This window comes from Hyperolius riggenbachi, chromosome 3 (assembly GCF_040937935.1).
Source record: "Hyperolius riggenbachi isolate aHypRig1 chromosome 3, aHypRig1.pri, whole genome shotgun sequence".
Lineage (NCBI taxonomy): Eukaryota > Metazoa > Chordata > Amphibia > Anura > Hyperoliidae > Hyperolius > Hyperolius riggenbachi.
This window is the reverse complement of record NC_090648.1, coordinates 313,697,591-313,713,415: the sequence shown is the minus strand read 5'-3', so window position 1 is coordinate 313,713,415 and position 15,825 is coordinate 313,697,591. Positions and strand designations below refer to the sequence as shown.

At 43.6% G+C, this 15,825-nt stretch overlaps 1 protein-coding gene across 3 annotated transcripts in view; it reads left to right on the top strand.

The window, feature by feature from the left end:
* NUP107 (nucleoporin 107) overlaps positions 1–15,825 on the top strand; it is a 165,039-nt gene that overhangs the window by 79,645 nt on the left and 69,569 nt on the right. For all 3 annotated transcript variants that reach the window (XM_068276712.1, XM_068276710.1, XM_068276711.1), the window contains 4 exons: positions 409–524; positions 3,048–3,189; positions 3,762–3,865; positions 7,688–7,815. In XM_068276712.1, the coding sequence (XP_068132813.1) occupies positions 409–524; positions 3,048–3,189; positions 3,762–3,865; positions 7,688–7,815 (490 nt within the window). The remainder of the gene's footprint in view (positions 1–408; positions 525–3,047; positions 3,190–3,761; positions 3,866–7,687; positions 7,816–15,825) is intronic.

Below are 15,825 nucleotides of genomic sequence, written 5' to 3'. Positions count from 1 at the left end.
TGTTCATGAGTTCAGCATTTCTTAAATGGTTCCATTTAATTGTACATTTTTGAAACATCTGGCATATGTTCAGACAGTTGTGTTCACTATTTCATCAATTATGAAAAAGAAAAAATGAGCAAAAAAATTTCTTGGTTCTATAAATCAAGAAAATGAGTCTTTCTTAAACCATTCAATTTTCTGCTGATCAGTCAAGGAAAAATAGGAAATTTGATTACATTTCTTGCTCCCAAAAATAAAGCTTTCATTTTTTTCTTTACATCCAGTCATTTTTTTTAATTGCGAAACTAGAATATTTTTATTGCATCGTGTGTGGCCATCTTTTAATGTTTGCCTACTGAATATAGGGACTACAGACTTCAGCCAGGTGTCTTTTATATTTGAATGGTTTCTCTTTTCTTTTCCTAGTGACTCCACAACCATGGAGTTCATCAAGACCACCAGATGTTTCTGCAATAATGGGATCAGCAGTCAGATCGCCTCGAATAGTTCAGACCCCTAACCGCCTCCGGGACATTTCCATGGTAGGTGAACTTTCCCTTTTTATCAGTAATTTAGAATGCAATGCTTTTTGTTTTTTCTTTTTTTTTACTTTTTTTTTTTTTTTTTTTTTTTTTACTCAACCCTTACCGCTCCTATGTTTCAAATTGAGTTCTTCCATCCTCTCCCCAACCAGTGCCAAGCTGAGCACATGGCACTGGGCAGTGCAGAGAGGTGGTTACTTTTTATAGGTGAGCATGGCACATAAATTTGAAATGGGAGTTTCTCTCCATTAGTATGAACTGGTCTTGTTAAAGTTGCACATAATGGTGTATATTTTCAAACTTCACTTAAAGGACCCCTGAAGTGAGAGGTATATGGAGGCTGCCATATGTATTTCCTTTTAACCTCCTTAGCGGTAACCCCGAGCTGAGCTCAGGGTAAGCCGCCGCGGAGGATATCTCAGCCCCTGGTGGGGCGATTTCTGCTCTGTAAATTGCTGTACGCGCAGCCAGCACTTTGCTAGCTGCGCGTCCAGCTCGATCGCCGCCGCTCTGCGGCGATTGTCCGCACGCAGCAGCGGAAGAGGGCCCCCGCCAGAGCCCTGCGCAGCCCGGACCAATCAGTCCCGGGCAGCGCAAAGGGCTGGATCGGATGGGTCTGACGTCAGGTCCATGACGTCATTCCGATCGTCGCCATGGCGACAGGAGAAGCCAAACAGGAGATCGCGTTCTATACGCGATCTCCTGTTTACTTTTGTGGCCGGCGGCGATCGGACTAGAGGGACACATGCGCCCTCTAGTGGTGTTTTATGTAGCTACCACTCAGGTAGCTACATGAAACAAAAAAAAATAAAAATTTAAAAAAAGTGCAATGCAGCCTCCTTGGCGGCCAAGGAGGTAAAACAATACCAGTTGCCTGGCATTCCTGCTGATCTCTGTGGCTGCAGTAGTATCTTGATCACATACCTGAAAAGTATGCAGCTAATCCAGTCTGCATCCTTGTTCAGGGTCTATGGCTAAAAGTATTAAGGGCAGATGATCAGCAGGACAGCCAGGCAACTGGTATTGTGTGAAAGGAAATAAATATGGCAGCCTCCATATCCCTCTCAGTTCAGGTGTACTTTAACCACTTCAGGATTCTGCGTACGCTTAAGTACGCCCCTGATTCCTGAAGTGGATTGCATGGAAACATACGAGCGGCCGTTCCATGTCAGTTCACGGCGGCTCGCAGGATAAATGTAAACACGCGGGGAAGATCTTCCCCGGTGTTTACATGTATATGGCGCTGCTGCGCAGCAGCGCCGTAGAGGAGATCGGCGATCCCCAGCCTCTGATTGGCCGGGGATCGCCGGCATCTGATAGGCTAAAGCCTATCCCATCAGGCGCAGGACGGAAATCCGTCCTGCGCCGCTCACAGGGGGAGGGAAGGAGGCCAGGAAGCGCTGCGGAGGGGGGCTTTGAAGAGCCCCCCCCCCCCTGTAAGCGCAAGCAGCCGGCGGCAAACAGACCCCCCCCCCCCCCCAGCAGGACATCCCCCTAGTGGGGAAAAAAGGGGGGGGGAAGTCTGATCGCCCTGGCTGCTAGCTGATCTGTGCTGCGGGCTGGAGAGCCCACGCAGCACAGATCAGCAAAATACCCCCTGGCACAGAAGTGGTTAAGTCAAAATACTAGTGTGTGTTTTTTTTTTTTTTTTTAAAGGCCCAAATACTGGTTATGTGACCTGTGACCTCGTTTTCTAAACCAGTACAACTAGTAGCAGTAATATAGTCCCCTACCCTCCATCACACATACGTTGTTCGGTATTTTTCTGTAGCGTATGCCTTGTACACACGCTAGATGTAACTTAACCACCAACTTTACAGAGCATCTAGCATGTGTACAGTGACACTGCCTCTGCTGAATAGACATCCCCCTGGCAACAGCTGAGTCACTTCAGCAGAAAAGGAGGGAGCAGAGTGAAAACACAGGCAGAGAGATTCTTGTCAGCAATTATTACATTTGCAGATTGGCTAGAAATAAGCAAGCCTGTCCTGCTCTCTGCACTGAAATCAAATATTTTACACACAGGTAATGCCTACCTAAGAATAGTTACAATTTTCGCTTTGGGAGTATAATCCCACTTTAAGGTGAGTAGGGATCAGCTCATGACGCCTCATTTGACAATTCACAATTGAGTGCTGTACAGATAGGCTACAGCTGAGTGTTGAGTCCTGTTGCTATGGGGGGGGGGCATCAGCATATGATACATGACAGAGCAGCTTCCAAGGAGCAGGGTAAGGATGGAAATTATGCGCTTGCCCAAGATAATGCAGCACTCTGGATCTTTTAGTGAGGTGTCAGGGTGGCTGTACACACACTAAATTCTCAGCCTCTGCGGAGTTTCCTCTAAAATGTGTATGAGGCTTTATATATCTGTCCCTTTTATGTAAGCAGTCTATTATCCAGTATAGGAATGTATGGCTTTTTGACTAGTGTAGAATAGGTAGCAATGGTGTGTTCAGTTTCCTTAGTTTTTATTTTTATTATTTTTTGTACAGTTTTCAATATTTTGTTTTTTGTTTGCAGATGTCAACTTTGGATGACAGTGCATACACAGCCTCTTTCTCCCCCCAACGGACAGGAATGCAAACCACGTTTGACAGTCCTAGCTTTACAGAAGACATCACACTAAGTGTCATGATGAAAGAGGAGGACCCAGGAGAGACTGGTGAGTGGTAATCGTGAAGCACTCTGGCACATATGCAGTTCACAATTTCTCTTTTGTTTTTCTCAGAGGAGATAATTTTTCATCTTCTCTTTAAAATAACTTTTCAGCACTTTTCAATTGGAAAAGTACTAAACAGCAGGTGAAAAAGTACTACCAAAACTTGTACTTTTTTGCTTGCTGGTTGGTTTAAAAGCATTTTGACAAGTTGTAAGGGCCCATTCACACCTAAAATCGCTAAACACAAGCGCTAAGAGATTTTCTGGCATTTTTTGAGCGCTTTCCAATCGATATTCCACTGTATAGAAAGCTTTTTTTTTTTTTTTCAGTGATTAGCTATTGAAATGCCAATCACTCCAAAATGCTGCATGCTACACGTTTGCGTTTCAGCAAACCGTTAAAGGCTTAGATGGGAACAGAACCATAGACAATACATTGAACAAGCGCTTTTTGAAACTCTAGCGCTTTTGAGCGATGCTGAAAGCGCTAGCAAAAGCGCACAAGTGTGAAAGGGCCCTGAAAATGTGTCTGGTGATTTCTCAGCTCACCCTTGCCTGGCCTATGTTTACTTTCAGCTACAATGAGTCTGTATCAAGAATTCCTCAATTCATTTCTGAAGCTTCCTTCCAGCTCCGTGTTTGAGCTTATTGATGAATATGAGTCCATGTGCTGCGACCAGGTAAGTTGTGGAATGATATTGTGTGATGGTTACTTATGCTCTTTGCAGATGTATTTCACAAGTCCGATTTTTAGTTTTTAAGCGTTCTTTATCTGGCTGGCTATTTTATATCAGAATATTTGAATAGTTTTACATTCTCAAAAGAATCGTTTGCGTGTAGCGTGTACACCTAAACTGCCACAGTAAGCCGCCCACAGGTGTGTCCGTACATATGTGAGTATACGCAGATACAGCTACACGTGCACCCCACAACCACCGCTTATAACTGCACTGCTCACCGGTGCTTCTGGGTTCATACATATTTTTCCACCTCTGTATGGTATATAGTGAATTTGAAATACTGGTAATGGAAAAGATAACAGTTGTCATGGTGATCTCTCAGCTTCTGGGTCCATGCATACTTACAACTGTGGATTAGTATCGTAGATAAACAGTTTCAGTATTAGCCAGACTGTCAATTTAACCACTTAAGGACCACTGGCTTTATCCCCCCTAGTGACCAGGCTATTTTTCACAAATATGGCCACTGCAGAGCTCGCTGCAGGGCTGTACAACTCAGCACACAAGTGATTCCCCCCCCCCTTTTCTGCCCACCAACAGAGTTTTCTGTTGGTGGGTTCTACTCCCCGCTGGGATGTTTATTTATTTTTATACAAATGCTTATTTCTTTTATTTATATGTTTTGCTATTTTTTAATTTTAATTTTTTTTTTTACATTCCCGCCCTCCCCCCGCCAGCCAATCACTGTGATTGGCTGTCATAGGCATCACCCTATGACAGCGGATCACCCCTGAGCCTGCCAGGGGGACAGTCATGTGGTAGTGGTGGATACTCAAGTAAATGCATTTTTCAAAATGCAAACCCTGTGCAAAATGCTGCCCAAAACGCTGCAAGTGGGTCCCAGACCTAAGACATGTTATGTAAGCATAATACCCACTTCAGCCCTGAAAACTTGAGATGGTAGAGTGCAAGGACTTAGAAAATTCTCAAGTAGGAACATTAACACTAGTGCATGTGTCTTTGGGCATGTCATATCTTGTTTCCTCCAAAACGTGTGCTAGGGCTTATTTTCAAGAGATGTCTTATTTTTGGGGAAACACAGTTGATAAATCTGCTGTGTACTTGGATAACATGACGATTGCCTGATGCTGGCCTCCTGCTGCTTATTGTACTGTTACAGTGCCGAGCAGGCACCTGTCATGTCATCCCTGCACACAGTTGATAAATCTGCTATGTACAAGGATAACAGAAGTGCCTGATAGGCACTGCACGATATGTCCCCATGCTGGCCGCCTGTGTGTGAAGCCGCTGTACACAGTTTAACGTGCCGTTAGGTTAAGCTTTCTAATTGGTTCAAGCCGTCTGGGAGGCGGGATCATGGCTCCGTTATTGGGCCTGTCATTGCACTTTTTGAGTAGCAGAGAGTGCAGTGATTGGCTCAAAAATGGAGCATGATCCCGCCTCTGAGACTAATGTATCCAATTAGAAATGGCTTCTGCAGACTCAAGCGAAGGAGGCAATAGGCGAAACAGCACTCTGTGCAGGAATGCAGCCTGGCATGAAATAAGAGTGTCCCTGGAGACCACGCAGAGATGGCCGTCAATTAGAGATCTGATGATAGATGTACCGGTAATTTGTCATGCGGGCCAGCTCACTGTGCAGGAATGCTGCCTGGCACGAATGGAGATTGTCCCTGGAGATCACGCAGAGACGGGCACACGGCCGGCAATTAGAGAGCTAATGCATTGGCTGTATGAGTAACTTGTCATGCGGCTGACGGGCTAGGTCTTATTCTCGGAGGATGTCACATATTGCAAGTATAAGTGATTTTTTAGCTAGGGCTTATTTTCAGGGGATGTCTTACTTTAGGGGAAAGACGGTAGGTTGAATATTTAGGTTAAGTATTTAGCGCCAAAATATTATGCAGCACTGTACAGATTATATTGTCTTGTCACTAACTGTCCCTCAGAGGGGCTCACAATCTAATCCCTACCATTCGCCTATGTCTATGTATGTATCGTGTAGTGCATGTATCAGTCTAGGGCCAATTTAAGGGGAAGCCAATTAACTTATCTGTATGTTTTTGGGATGTGGGAGGAAAGAGGAGTGCCCGAAGGAAACCCACACAGACACAAGGAGAACATACGAACTCCCTGCAGATGTTGACCTGGCTGGGATTTGAACCAGGGACCCAGCTGCAAGGCGAGAGTGCTAACCACTATGCTACCGTGCTGTCCGCACATTGCTCCCTCTTCCCTCTTTATACCCTTTAGATTTAAGATTTTGCCTTTAGATTGTAAGCCTTTGGCAGGTTCCCCATCATTCTGTACTCTACTGATCGTGCACCCTGCCCACAATAACCTGAAATGTAATTACTTGGACTACTACTCCAGTGCATGATCTGGCATTGTGTATCTGCCTTACTGCTTATTGCCTGCATTGTGTTGTCTTTCACCCCTATCTTCATTGTATGTAACCTTTATTTATTGTTCAGCACTGCGTAATATGTTTGCGCTATATAAATGCAATAAATAAATAATAACCCGTCTTTTGAAAGCATTTCAGGATCATTCATGGTTGGGAGGTGAAGTAGTGTAATTAGATGATCTCTGTCCAAAATATGCTGTATTCAGAGATCTGTCTACTATGGAGGAACTATAGATGAGCAATGTGTAGCTCATACTGTCTGAGGCTTGCAACACACTCAACAGTCATTTTAGACATTCATCCTGGCTGCCAAAGAAGGAAAGGGTTGCATATTTCAACTCCTATTGCAGACAGTGGCAGCGCTGATTATTTGTGTACACGAATGGCAACTCTTCTGAGATGTTATGTTTTGGTGTGGGTCCAGGGCAGGGTTTCAAACGTTAATTCTTAAAGAGACTCTGTAACTTCAAAAAGATCCCTTGGGGGGTACTCACCTCGGGTGGGGGAAGCCTCCGGATCCTAATGAGGCTTCCCACACCGTCCTCTGTCCCACGGGGGTCTCGCTGCAGCCCTCTGAACAGCCGGCGACAGGCCCGACTGTAATTTCAATATTTACCTTTGCTGGCTCCAGCGGGGGCGCTGTGGCTGCTTTCGGCTCGGAAATAGACGGAAATACCCGATCTCCGTCGGGTCCGCTCTACTGCGCAGGCGCCGGAGACTTGCGACTGCGCAGTACAGCGGACCCGACGGCGATCGGGTATTTCCGCCTACTTCGGAGCCGACAGCCGTCAGAGCGCCTGCGCGGGAGCCAGGAAGGTAAATATTACGTCACGGCTGTACGGAGGGCTGCAGCGAGACCCCCGTGGGACAGAGGACGGCGTGGGAAGCCTCATTAGGATCCTGAGGCTTCCCCCACCCGAGGTGAGTACCCCCCAGGGGACGTTTTGCCGTTACAGTTCCTCTTTAATACCTCATCTTTTATTGTAACTATTTACTTGCGTGTCTCTTTTCGTTCTCAAATTGAGAGTTTTTAGCAAAGGTTATTCCACATTTGGACTTTAATAGGCAATCAATATTGATGCTAATTAATATACTTGAATGCTAGAGCTGTAATGAATCTAGTACTGTGATGACTGAAAGGGGAAATTTATCATTGCATATTCTACTGCAACACAGGGTTGTTTGAAAACTTCAATTGAAGCCAAATGAAAAAGGACACACACATTATTCTGTAATGTTACATTGGTTCCGGTGTTCTTTCATCTACCCATGATTATTAGGTAGAGATTTCACATTTGACATATAACTCCATCTGCCTATGCATTAGCTTAACATTGGGCATGCGTGTGCCTTCATTATTAGATGGACGATATCATTTTTTATTTATCGTTTAAGGTCAATTTACTGAAAAAAATTGTGAGCCGTGTGACCCCAGGACAACAGAAATTTTCCAAAACTGCCAGTGTTTTATGGCTGCTGCGACAAGAGATGGTGACCTGGAGACTTATTGGGCTACTGTACAGGTTTGTCATTCATCACTTCTACACCTGTCCATTGAAATAGGCTTAAAAAGGTGTTACAACTATTTTAAGCCACCAAGGATGGAAATTCACATTTAAGGCCTCGTTCACATCAGATAGCGCAGATGGCTGTGTGATCGGAATGCAACGCCTATGATCACACGCCATCTGCGCCGCTATGTGCTGTGCTGCTGATCCCTTCATTACAGTGCATTCGCTGCGATTCTTGAAAAATGCATGCAGCAGTGTGATTCCGCATTGCACTGCTGTGCAGCGCACATGCTGGGAACGGTAGAAGTGCTGTCTATGCCTTTCTACCGTTCTTGCATATTGCACACCATACGCACTGCCGAAAATGCGAGCGGAACAAGGTTTTAAAAATACCTTTTTTTTTTTTTTTTTTTTTGCCATAATTTAAGCTTTTTTGTGGGTGATACTTGTTTTCTATGTATTATAAAAGGAAAACAATTAAATATGCTTTCTCCAATTCCACCTCCTATAGTTTTAGAATAAACAATGCTACTGTAAATAAAACCCACCTATTTTATTGCCCATTTGTACATGCTGTCACAGCATTTACATTATATTCCCAGTACAGTGTATGGTGACAATATAATATTTGTGTTTTTTGTTTTCTCACTGTACCCGATCAATAATTAAAGGAATACTATCGATTGAAACGACTTTTTTTTTTTAATACACTGTATTAGTGTACACATTACCACTAGTGCTAGGGGCACTTTATTTATTCACCCAGGTCTCTCTCTCGCTATCCCTGCTTAAAAATTAATTTCTCACACAGCTCATAGTAGTTTGGGTCACCCTGAGCTGCTTGGTTACTCTGTCACACAGCTCACAAATATATTTCACTGTGTCACTCACAGCATGCAGGAGACATGAGGAGAAATAGGCTGATCTGAGGTGGTAACAGGTAACTAAATGAGCTGTAATATTGCTGGAATATAACTAGCTATAACACTAGTCTGTGTTTACACTCAGACTGGTTGCCTGGCTGCCTGCTTGTGGTGAATTACTCCAGGCTGCATCCACTTTACAAGCTGCTGAGAGGGGCAGACCACTGTCTACAATTAGCATTATTAGTATATTTATCAGTCAAGAGAAGCAAAGATAATAAACACACATTGCTAGAATCTTTAACCCCTTACCACCATATCAATAAGATTCTTTCAGCAAGGTGATAATTAAACTATAAACTGAGGAGTTGATAGCAACTCCCCTGTGCAGAGACATGGTCTAGCCCTCTGGAAGCTCAGTATTTAGATACATTTTGTATCCAACACTGACGCCAAAACTGATGGAGAATTTTACAGCTGAGAGGAACAGCTGTGTGAGGAATCAAATTGCTCCTAGTACTTGTCCTAATGTGTGCTACAACATACAGCATTTAAAAATAAATGCAGACATCACGACATATATTCAAAAAGCTGTGTCCCTAATGCTGGCTATACACAGGTGGATTACAGTACAGTCGATTGATCAAACTATAATTTGAATTGATTCAAAATAAATGAATCAGTCGAACAATTATCCATTTTTTTGCCTATACACTAGGGTCGATATTTGTACCATTTCTTCCCTTTAATCGATCGGTTTCTGTTTTCAATCACGTATATTCAAATAGATTCATACAACAACCCTGATCAAATGGATAATTGAAAACACGTGATTCTTGTTCCATGAATTAAAATAACCTGGCCTACTCAATCAATTTATTTTAAAAATTCAAATATCGACCAATATGATTCGATCAGACATAGATTTGTCAAAATTAATTACCATCCACTTTGATTATTGTTTTTTAATAATCGATCGAACGAAAAAAATGACCAGTGTATGGCCATCTTAAGGTACAGTAGCTAGCTATGTGTTTTGTTTTTTTAAAAAAACTGTCACTTTTTTTTGTTTTTGGTATTTTTTGGGGGGAGGGGGGCGGTAGAAAGGGTTAATGACTATAGGACATTTATTTTAAGACCCATTATGAACGAGTGGCGGAGCATTTCTGCATTTGCTGCTGATTGACAGGACGTGTCTGTACATCCTGTTTGAGCAAATGAGGCACAATCTGGAAGCATATATATTTCCAGTTTGTGCTAAGTGGGTAAAGCAAACCTGAACTGAAAAAAAAAAAAAGTCAAATTAAACACACATCATACTTGCCTCCCGCATAGTCTACTTGTCAACATCTTTCTCTTCTCCAGCATATACTGTTTGTCCACTGTGATTGATAGAATTCTCCAGCTCCCATTTTAAAATTGGTAACAACCCCGGTACAGCTATCGGGTCAGCACTCGGGTTAACCTGTAATATAACCCACTTTCCATAGGGAAACTTGGACATTACCTTGCACATCAATTGTCCTTTCAGATATAACTGACAGTAACTGATATGGTAGGAAAGTATCCCGTTCCTACTAGATTTACCCCACTTGGAACTGGAAGGAATCCTTGTTAGAAGAAAAGGGTGAGCTTTTGAGAGAAATAGACGGCGAAGGAAGTATGTACCGTAATATTCATTTGCAGGTACATCATGTGTGTTAAATTTTGCTCGGTTCAGGTTCCCTTTAAGTGCTCAAGAAATGTGACTTGAACATTCACCATGTTGTACTTTGGATTCCACTAGACATTTCTGTGACTAACTGAAAAATCATATTATTGAATGTAAACAAAAAAGTAGTTTGGATACAATGGTCATTAATTCGCCTTACCAAGGTACTCTTTGTAATATGTCAGTATAGCATGCCATCGCCAGTTATTTGAAGAAACACAATTAACCATGTGAAACAAAGTAGTTTTGTCTTCCTAAGGGCTCATTCACATTAGAAGCACTTTTTTTTGAGTGTTTTGCGATTGATTAGTGTTTTTTAAAATCCCTCCCATTCACTTTTGCTAAAATCACGGTAGAAATCACTGTGATTTCTTAAATCGCGAAATCGCCGTTATTTTTTTCCACGATTTTAGCGTAAGTGAATTTGAGCGATTTTAAAAACCGCTAATCGTAAAACGCTCAGGAAAGCGCTTCTAGTGTGAATGGGCCCTCAAGGAACATCAAGGACTATTCTTAAATTATTATAGGTATCCCGTCCCCTTTATATTTATATCCACATGCAAATCAGCACAGGTTTTTGGTGTACATCTGCTTTCTGCACCTGTGTGAATTTACATTTGGGTGGGTTTCATCTGATTGTTGAGCTTTGTTCCCCATTCATTCTTGGTGTGGTCAATGAGCTGCAAGTAGTTCCTAGTTGCTGCGGGATTATGCAGATATTGTATGTACCTGCTTGAAAATAGACCAAATTTCACCTTGGCTTCTTGATCAGTTCATTTCAAGCTGCATAAATGTGCATACAACTACAACAAATAACATTTGTAAAGCGCTTTTCTCCCATGGGACTCAAAGCGCATAAGCATGGCTCCGACCATCGTGGTACAGAGGAAGAATTTTATAAGTCTGGAAATGCCAGGCTAAACAGGTGGCTTTTCAGTCTGGATTTGAATAGCTCCAGGGATGGTGCTGTCTTTATTGGGTGTGGCAGGGAGTTCCAAAGAGTAGGGGCAGCATGACAGAAGGCTCTATCTCCAGATTTTTTGAGGTGCACTCTGGGAGTGACCAAGTTTATAGAACTTGCTGATCTGAGGTTGTGAGAGGTGTTTTGCAGCTTCAGCAAGTCCTTCATGTATCCAGGGCCCAGATTGTGCAGGGATTTGAATGTCAGCAGTCCAATCTTGAAGAGTATTCTCCATTCTACTGGTAGCCAGTGCAGTGAGCGAAGGATCGGTGTAATGTGACAGTGGCGAGGCTGGTTTGTTAGCAATCTGGCAGCAGCATTCTGCACTAATTGCAGGCGACGCAGGTCCTTTTTGGGGAGGCCAGCATAAAGGGTATTGCAGTAGTCCAGCCGTGATGTGATGAAGGCGTGGACTAGGATTGGAAGATCCTCTGGGGGAATCAGATGTTTAATCTTTGCAATGTTCTTCAGATGAAAGTAGGAAGATTTAACTACAGATGAAATTTGGTTTCTGAAACTCAATTCCCCATCGATTAGTACGCCAAGGCTGCGCACAAGGTTGGAGCTGTTTGTCTGAATTCCCAATCCTGATTGGTGTTGCTTTAGGATAGAGCTGTTTTGATGGCGAGTGCTGGCTTTGGACAAACAGGACCTCAGTTTTGTCAGCATTCAGTTTCAACCAGTTATCATTCATCCATGCCTGTAGCTCAGCTAAGCAAGAGTTTATTTTTGGAGTAGGGTCTGTTCCCCCAGGTTTGAAGGACAGGTATAGCTGTGTGTCATCGGTGTAGCAGTGGTACGTCAGGCCATGATGTTGAATAAGTGTACCGAGTGGTAGCATGTAGATTGCAAACAGCAGAGGGGATAAGATTGATCCTTGTGGCACTCCGAATTGTAGAGGTGCAGGTTTGGACATTATAGGACCTAGGGATACTCTCTGTGTTCTGTCAGTCAGGAATGATCTGAACCACTGGAGGACTGATCCACTGATGCCACAGTACTCCTGCAGTCTGTTAAGCAGGATTTCGTGGTCAACTATATCAAAAGCCGCTGAGAGATCCAACCGGATTAGGATGGAGCATTCCCCTCTGTCCCTTGCCATGAGCAGATCGTTGCAGACTTGGATGAGGGCTGTTTCACAGCTGTGGTGTTTCTTAAAGCCAGATTGTAGAGGGTCCAGGATGTTGTTTACTGACAGCCCGGTTTCAAGTTGCAGATAGACAGCCTTTCCAATAACTTTACCTAATAAGGGGAGGTTGGAGACAGGTCTGTAGCTGCTCATAGCATCTGAATCCATGGAAGGTTTTTTAAGAAGGGGCTTGATGATTCCTTCTTTTAGAGAGGTAGGAAACCTCCCTGCTTGCAGAGAGCAATTTACTATTTTGTGAAATGCTGGACCAAGCAGGTCAGGGCAGTTCAGCATATGTTTAGTTGGTCCAGGGTCTAGGTCGCAGGTTGTCTGGCGGAGACGATGGAGGATGTCTGAGATCTCTTCCTCACTGATACTTTTGAAGTCAGTCCAGGGTGTTAGGTTGTTTTTGCAACTATTTCCAGGAATTGAATAAGTCTTAGGTGCTGTGGACTGAATGAGAGACCGAATAGAGGATACTTTGTCAGCAAAGTAGCAAGGAAATTTCTCGCGTAGCTCCTTTGAGGGAGTTATAGTAGGTTTTAGACAGGATGGGTTACATAGTCTATCAACTGTGCAAAATAGTTGGGCTGGCCTGTTGGTGGCCTTTGCGATCTCCTGTGATAGGTGGGAGGATTTTTTCTTGGTGATCGCATTTTGGTAGCTTTCCAGGTGAGAGACAAGGGTGTGTTTATCTTTTGAATTTTGAGATTTTCGCCACTTTCTTTCTAGTCTTTCTTTAGGTCCTTTAGTGAGCTGTCAAACCACCGTGCATGGTGAAGTGGTGTAGACCGTTTAATGCGAACTGGAGCAAGGGCGTCATAGGCAGATGACACTGCATGGTTGTACATCAGGACCATGGAGTCTGGGTCTGCGCAATGATTGCTTAATGCGTCGAAGTTGAGGGTATTCTGAACATGCTGGGGGGAAACATCTTTCAGAGAACGGTATTTTATGAGTTATTTTTCCAGTAACCTCCAGGACAGGTCCACCATGAGACGACATAGGCTCCTCCCAGGAACAGGAAACGTCCAATTGAGTACTCTATAAATTTTATCAGACACCCTCACTCGCCAGTTGACGTTTCCTGTTCCAGGGAACAAGAGTGCTCTATGTCGCTCGCCGGTCTGTCAGGCCAGGTGTGCCAGGGACCGGGTTGGCGGCGTATGATGGACCTGCCTGGAGAGGAGTTTGGATCCGGTTGGAGGAGCTGATTTCTTCTTACCTCCTCCAGAGACTGTCTCGGCTACCCTGGATGAGGTGGATCCGGGCACAGCATGCGGCGTCTGTGACTCCCCGCGTGGCGGAGGCCGTTGGTCGCGCCGGAAGTGACGGAGTGAGTGGTCCTGAGCCTCCGGAGGGTTGGCTGGATGTTGCCCACAATGGCGGCGCCCGGACGTTGGACTTCCGCCCTTACGTGACGTCACTTCCGGTCGCGAGGGTGAAGAGACGCCGGAAACCCGCATGGCTCGGCATTTCGTTTGGAGAGCGGAGCGGGATGGACGCTAAGCAGGAACCGGGAAAGGTGAGATTGGCGGAGGCTTGGTGACCTTTATGGTATGAGCCATACGCTAGTACGCCGCATCTATGCTGAGGTCTGTTTATATACAGAATGTATACATAGCACTATCAGCATAGCAGTATACGCGGGTTGTCTGCTTAGCGTCTTTTCTGAGGTCTGTTCATTGACATATTATTAGTTATTATGTATCTGGCAGATGTCTGAAATCCGTGATTATAGTGCATTGCAATTATTTTATAAACATGGATTCTGCTATTTCGCATATTATAGTCTGCCGTGGGGTATTTTTACAGATGTTGTTATATACAGATTAATATTGTATATTCTGTCTTGAAGTACTAAATAGATTGATGAAGATCTTTTAGTCTATCTATTATGTATAGTTAGTACATATTCTAACTACACAATCATGGATGCCTTGTCTGGGTGATGGCTGTATTATCACTATTAGAGGTATATGCACCTGGGTGTCCTTCTTCTGTAGAGGACTTTAGGTGACACTGTTTTTTTATATGTTTTATTGTAGGGCACAGAAGCTACTGACCCTTCAAGGCCAAGAAGGCGGTGCCCGCTCTGTGACACAAAGCTTGCCCATAATTATGCCAGACAGTTTTGTCAACCTTGCCTAGTGAAGTTAGTTCAGGAACAGTCAGGCACATTACAGGAAGAAATTAGATCAGTGATGAAACAAGAGATGACAGATACAATTAAATCCTTGAAAGAAGCTCTATCAGAGGCTGTGAATCCGGCAGTGGAAGTAGTTACAGCATCAGCTGGCACAGCGGCTGGTACAGCACCGGAGCATAGTTCTGATCCGATACAGCCAGAACAACCGGGTAAACATAAAAGTAAATCAAATAAAAGAAGAGTGATCTCTTCATCAGAAGAGGAAGCTATGGAAGAGGATGAGGATAATGAAGGAGATGATGATGAGTCTGATGCATCCTCAGTAAGGAGTGTGGAAAGTCAGTCGGATCTTAAGAAGGTTTCTAGATTCAGATTTCCAGCGGATGAGACGGATGAACTCATTTTAGCTATTAATAACACTCTTAAAATAGAACCCAAAAAGACGGAAGAAATATCAATTCATGATAAATTATATCAGGGAATGGAGCCATCAGAACCACTGACATTCCCTGTTCACAAATCCACTAAGAATACTATAATGAGTCAATGGAAATTTCCGGATAGGAAATTATTCATGTCCAAAGGGTTTGTTAAAAGATTTCCATTTTCAGAGGGGGATATAAAGACATGGGATCGATGCCCCAGATTAGATGCAGCTTTCTCACAAGTGAATAAGGACAACGAGTTAGCATTTGAGGATCTGGGATACCTCAAGGACCCACAAGATAAGAGAGTCGAATTTGCTTTAAAGAAGGCCTGGTCTTCAGCTGGAGCTAACTTTAGACCTGCGGCAGCTACGACTTGTGTTTCAAGAGTATTAGCCCTTTGGGTAAAGAAGGTTCAGGAAAATGTTGAGAGGGGGGCATCTAAAAAAGAAATTTTAGAATCATTAGAGGTTGTAGCCAAGTCTACAGATTATATTACGGATGCTGCAGCAGAAAATATTAGAGTAAATGCTAGAACAAGTGCATTAATTAATACGGCCAGACGTAATCTCTGGATAAAAAACTGGGATGGAAGTCAGGCCTCCAAAGCTAGGGTGTGTAATATACCTTTTGATGGAGAACTGCTGTTCGGAGCCCAGCTAGATGAAATATTGGAGAGAACTTCCGATAGGAAGAAAGGGTTTCCGAAGAAAAAGAAATTTATTCAGAACAAAAGATTTTTCAGGAGAAACAGGCAGGATAATAGGGATAAGTTTCAACAGAG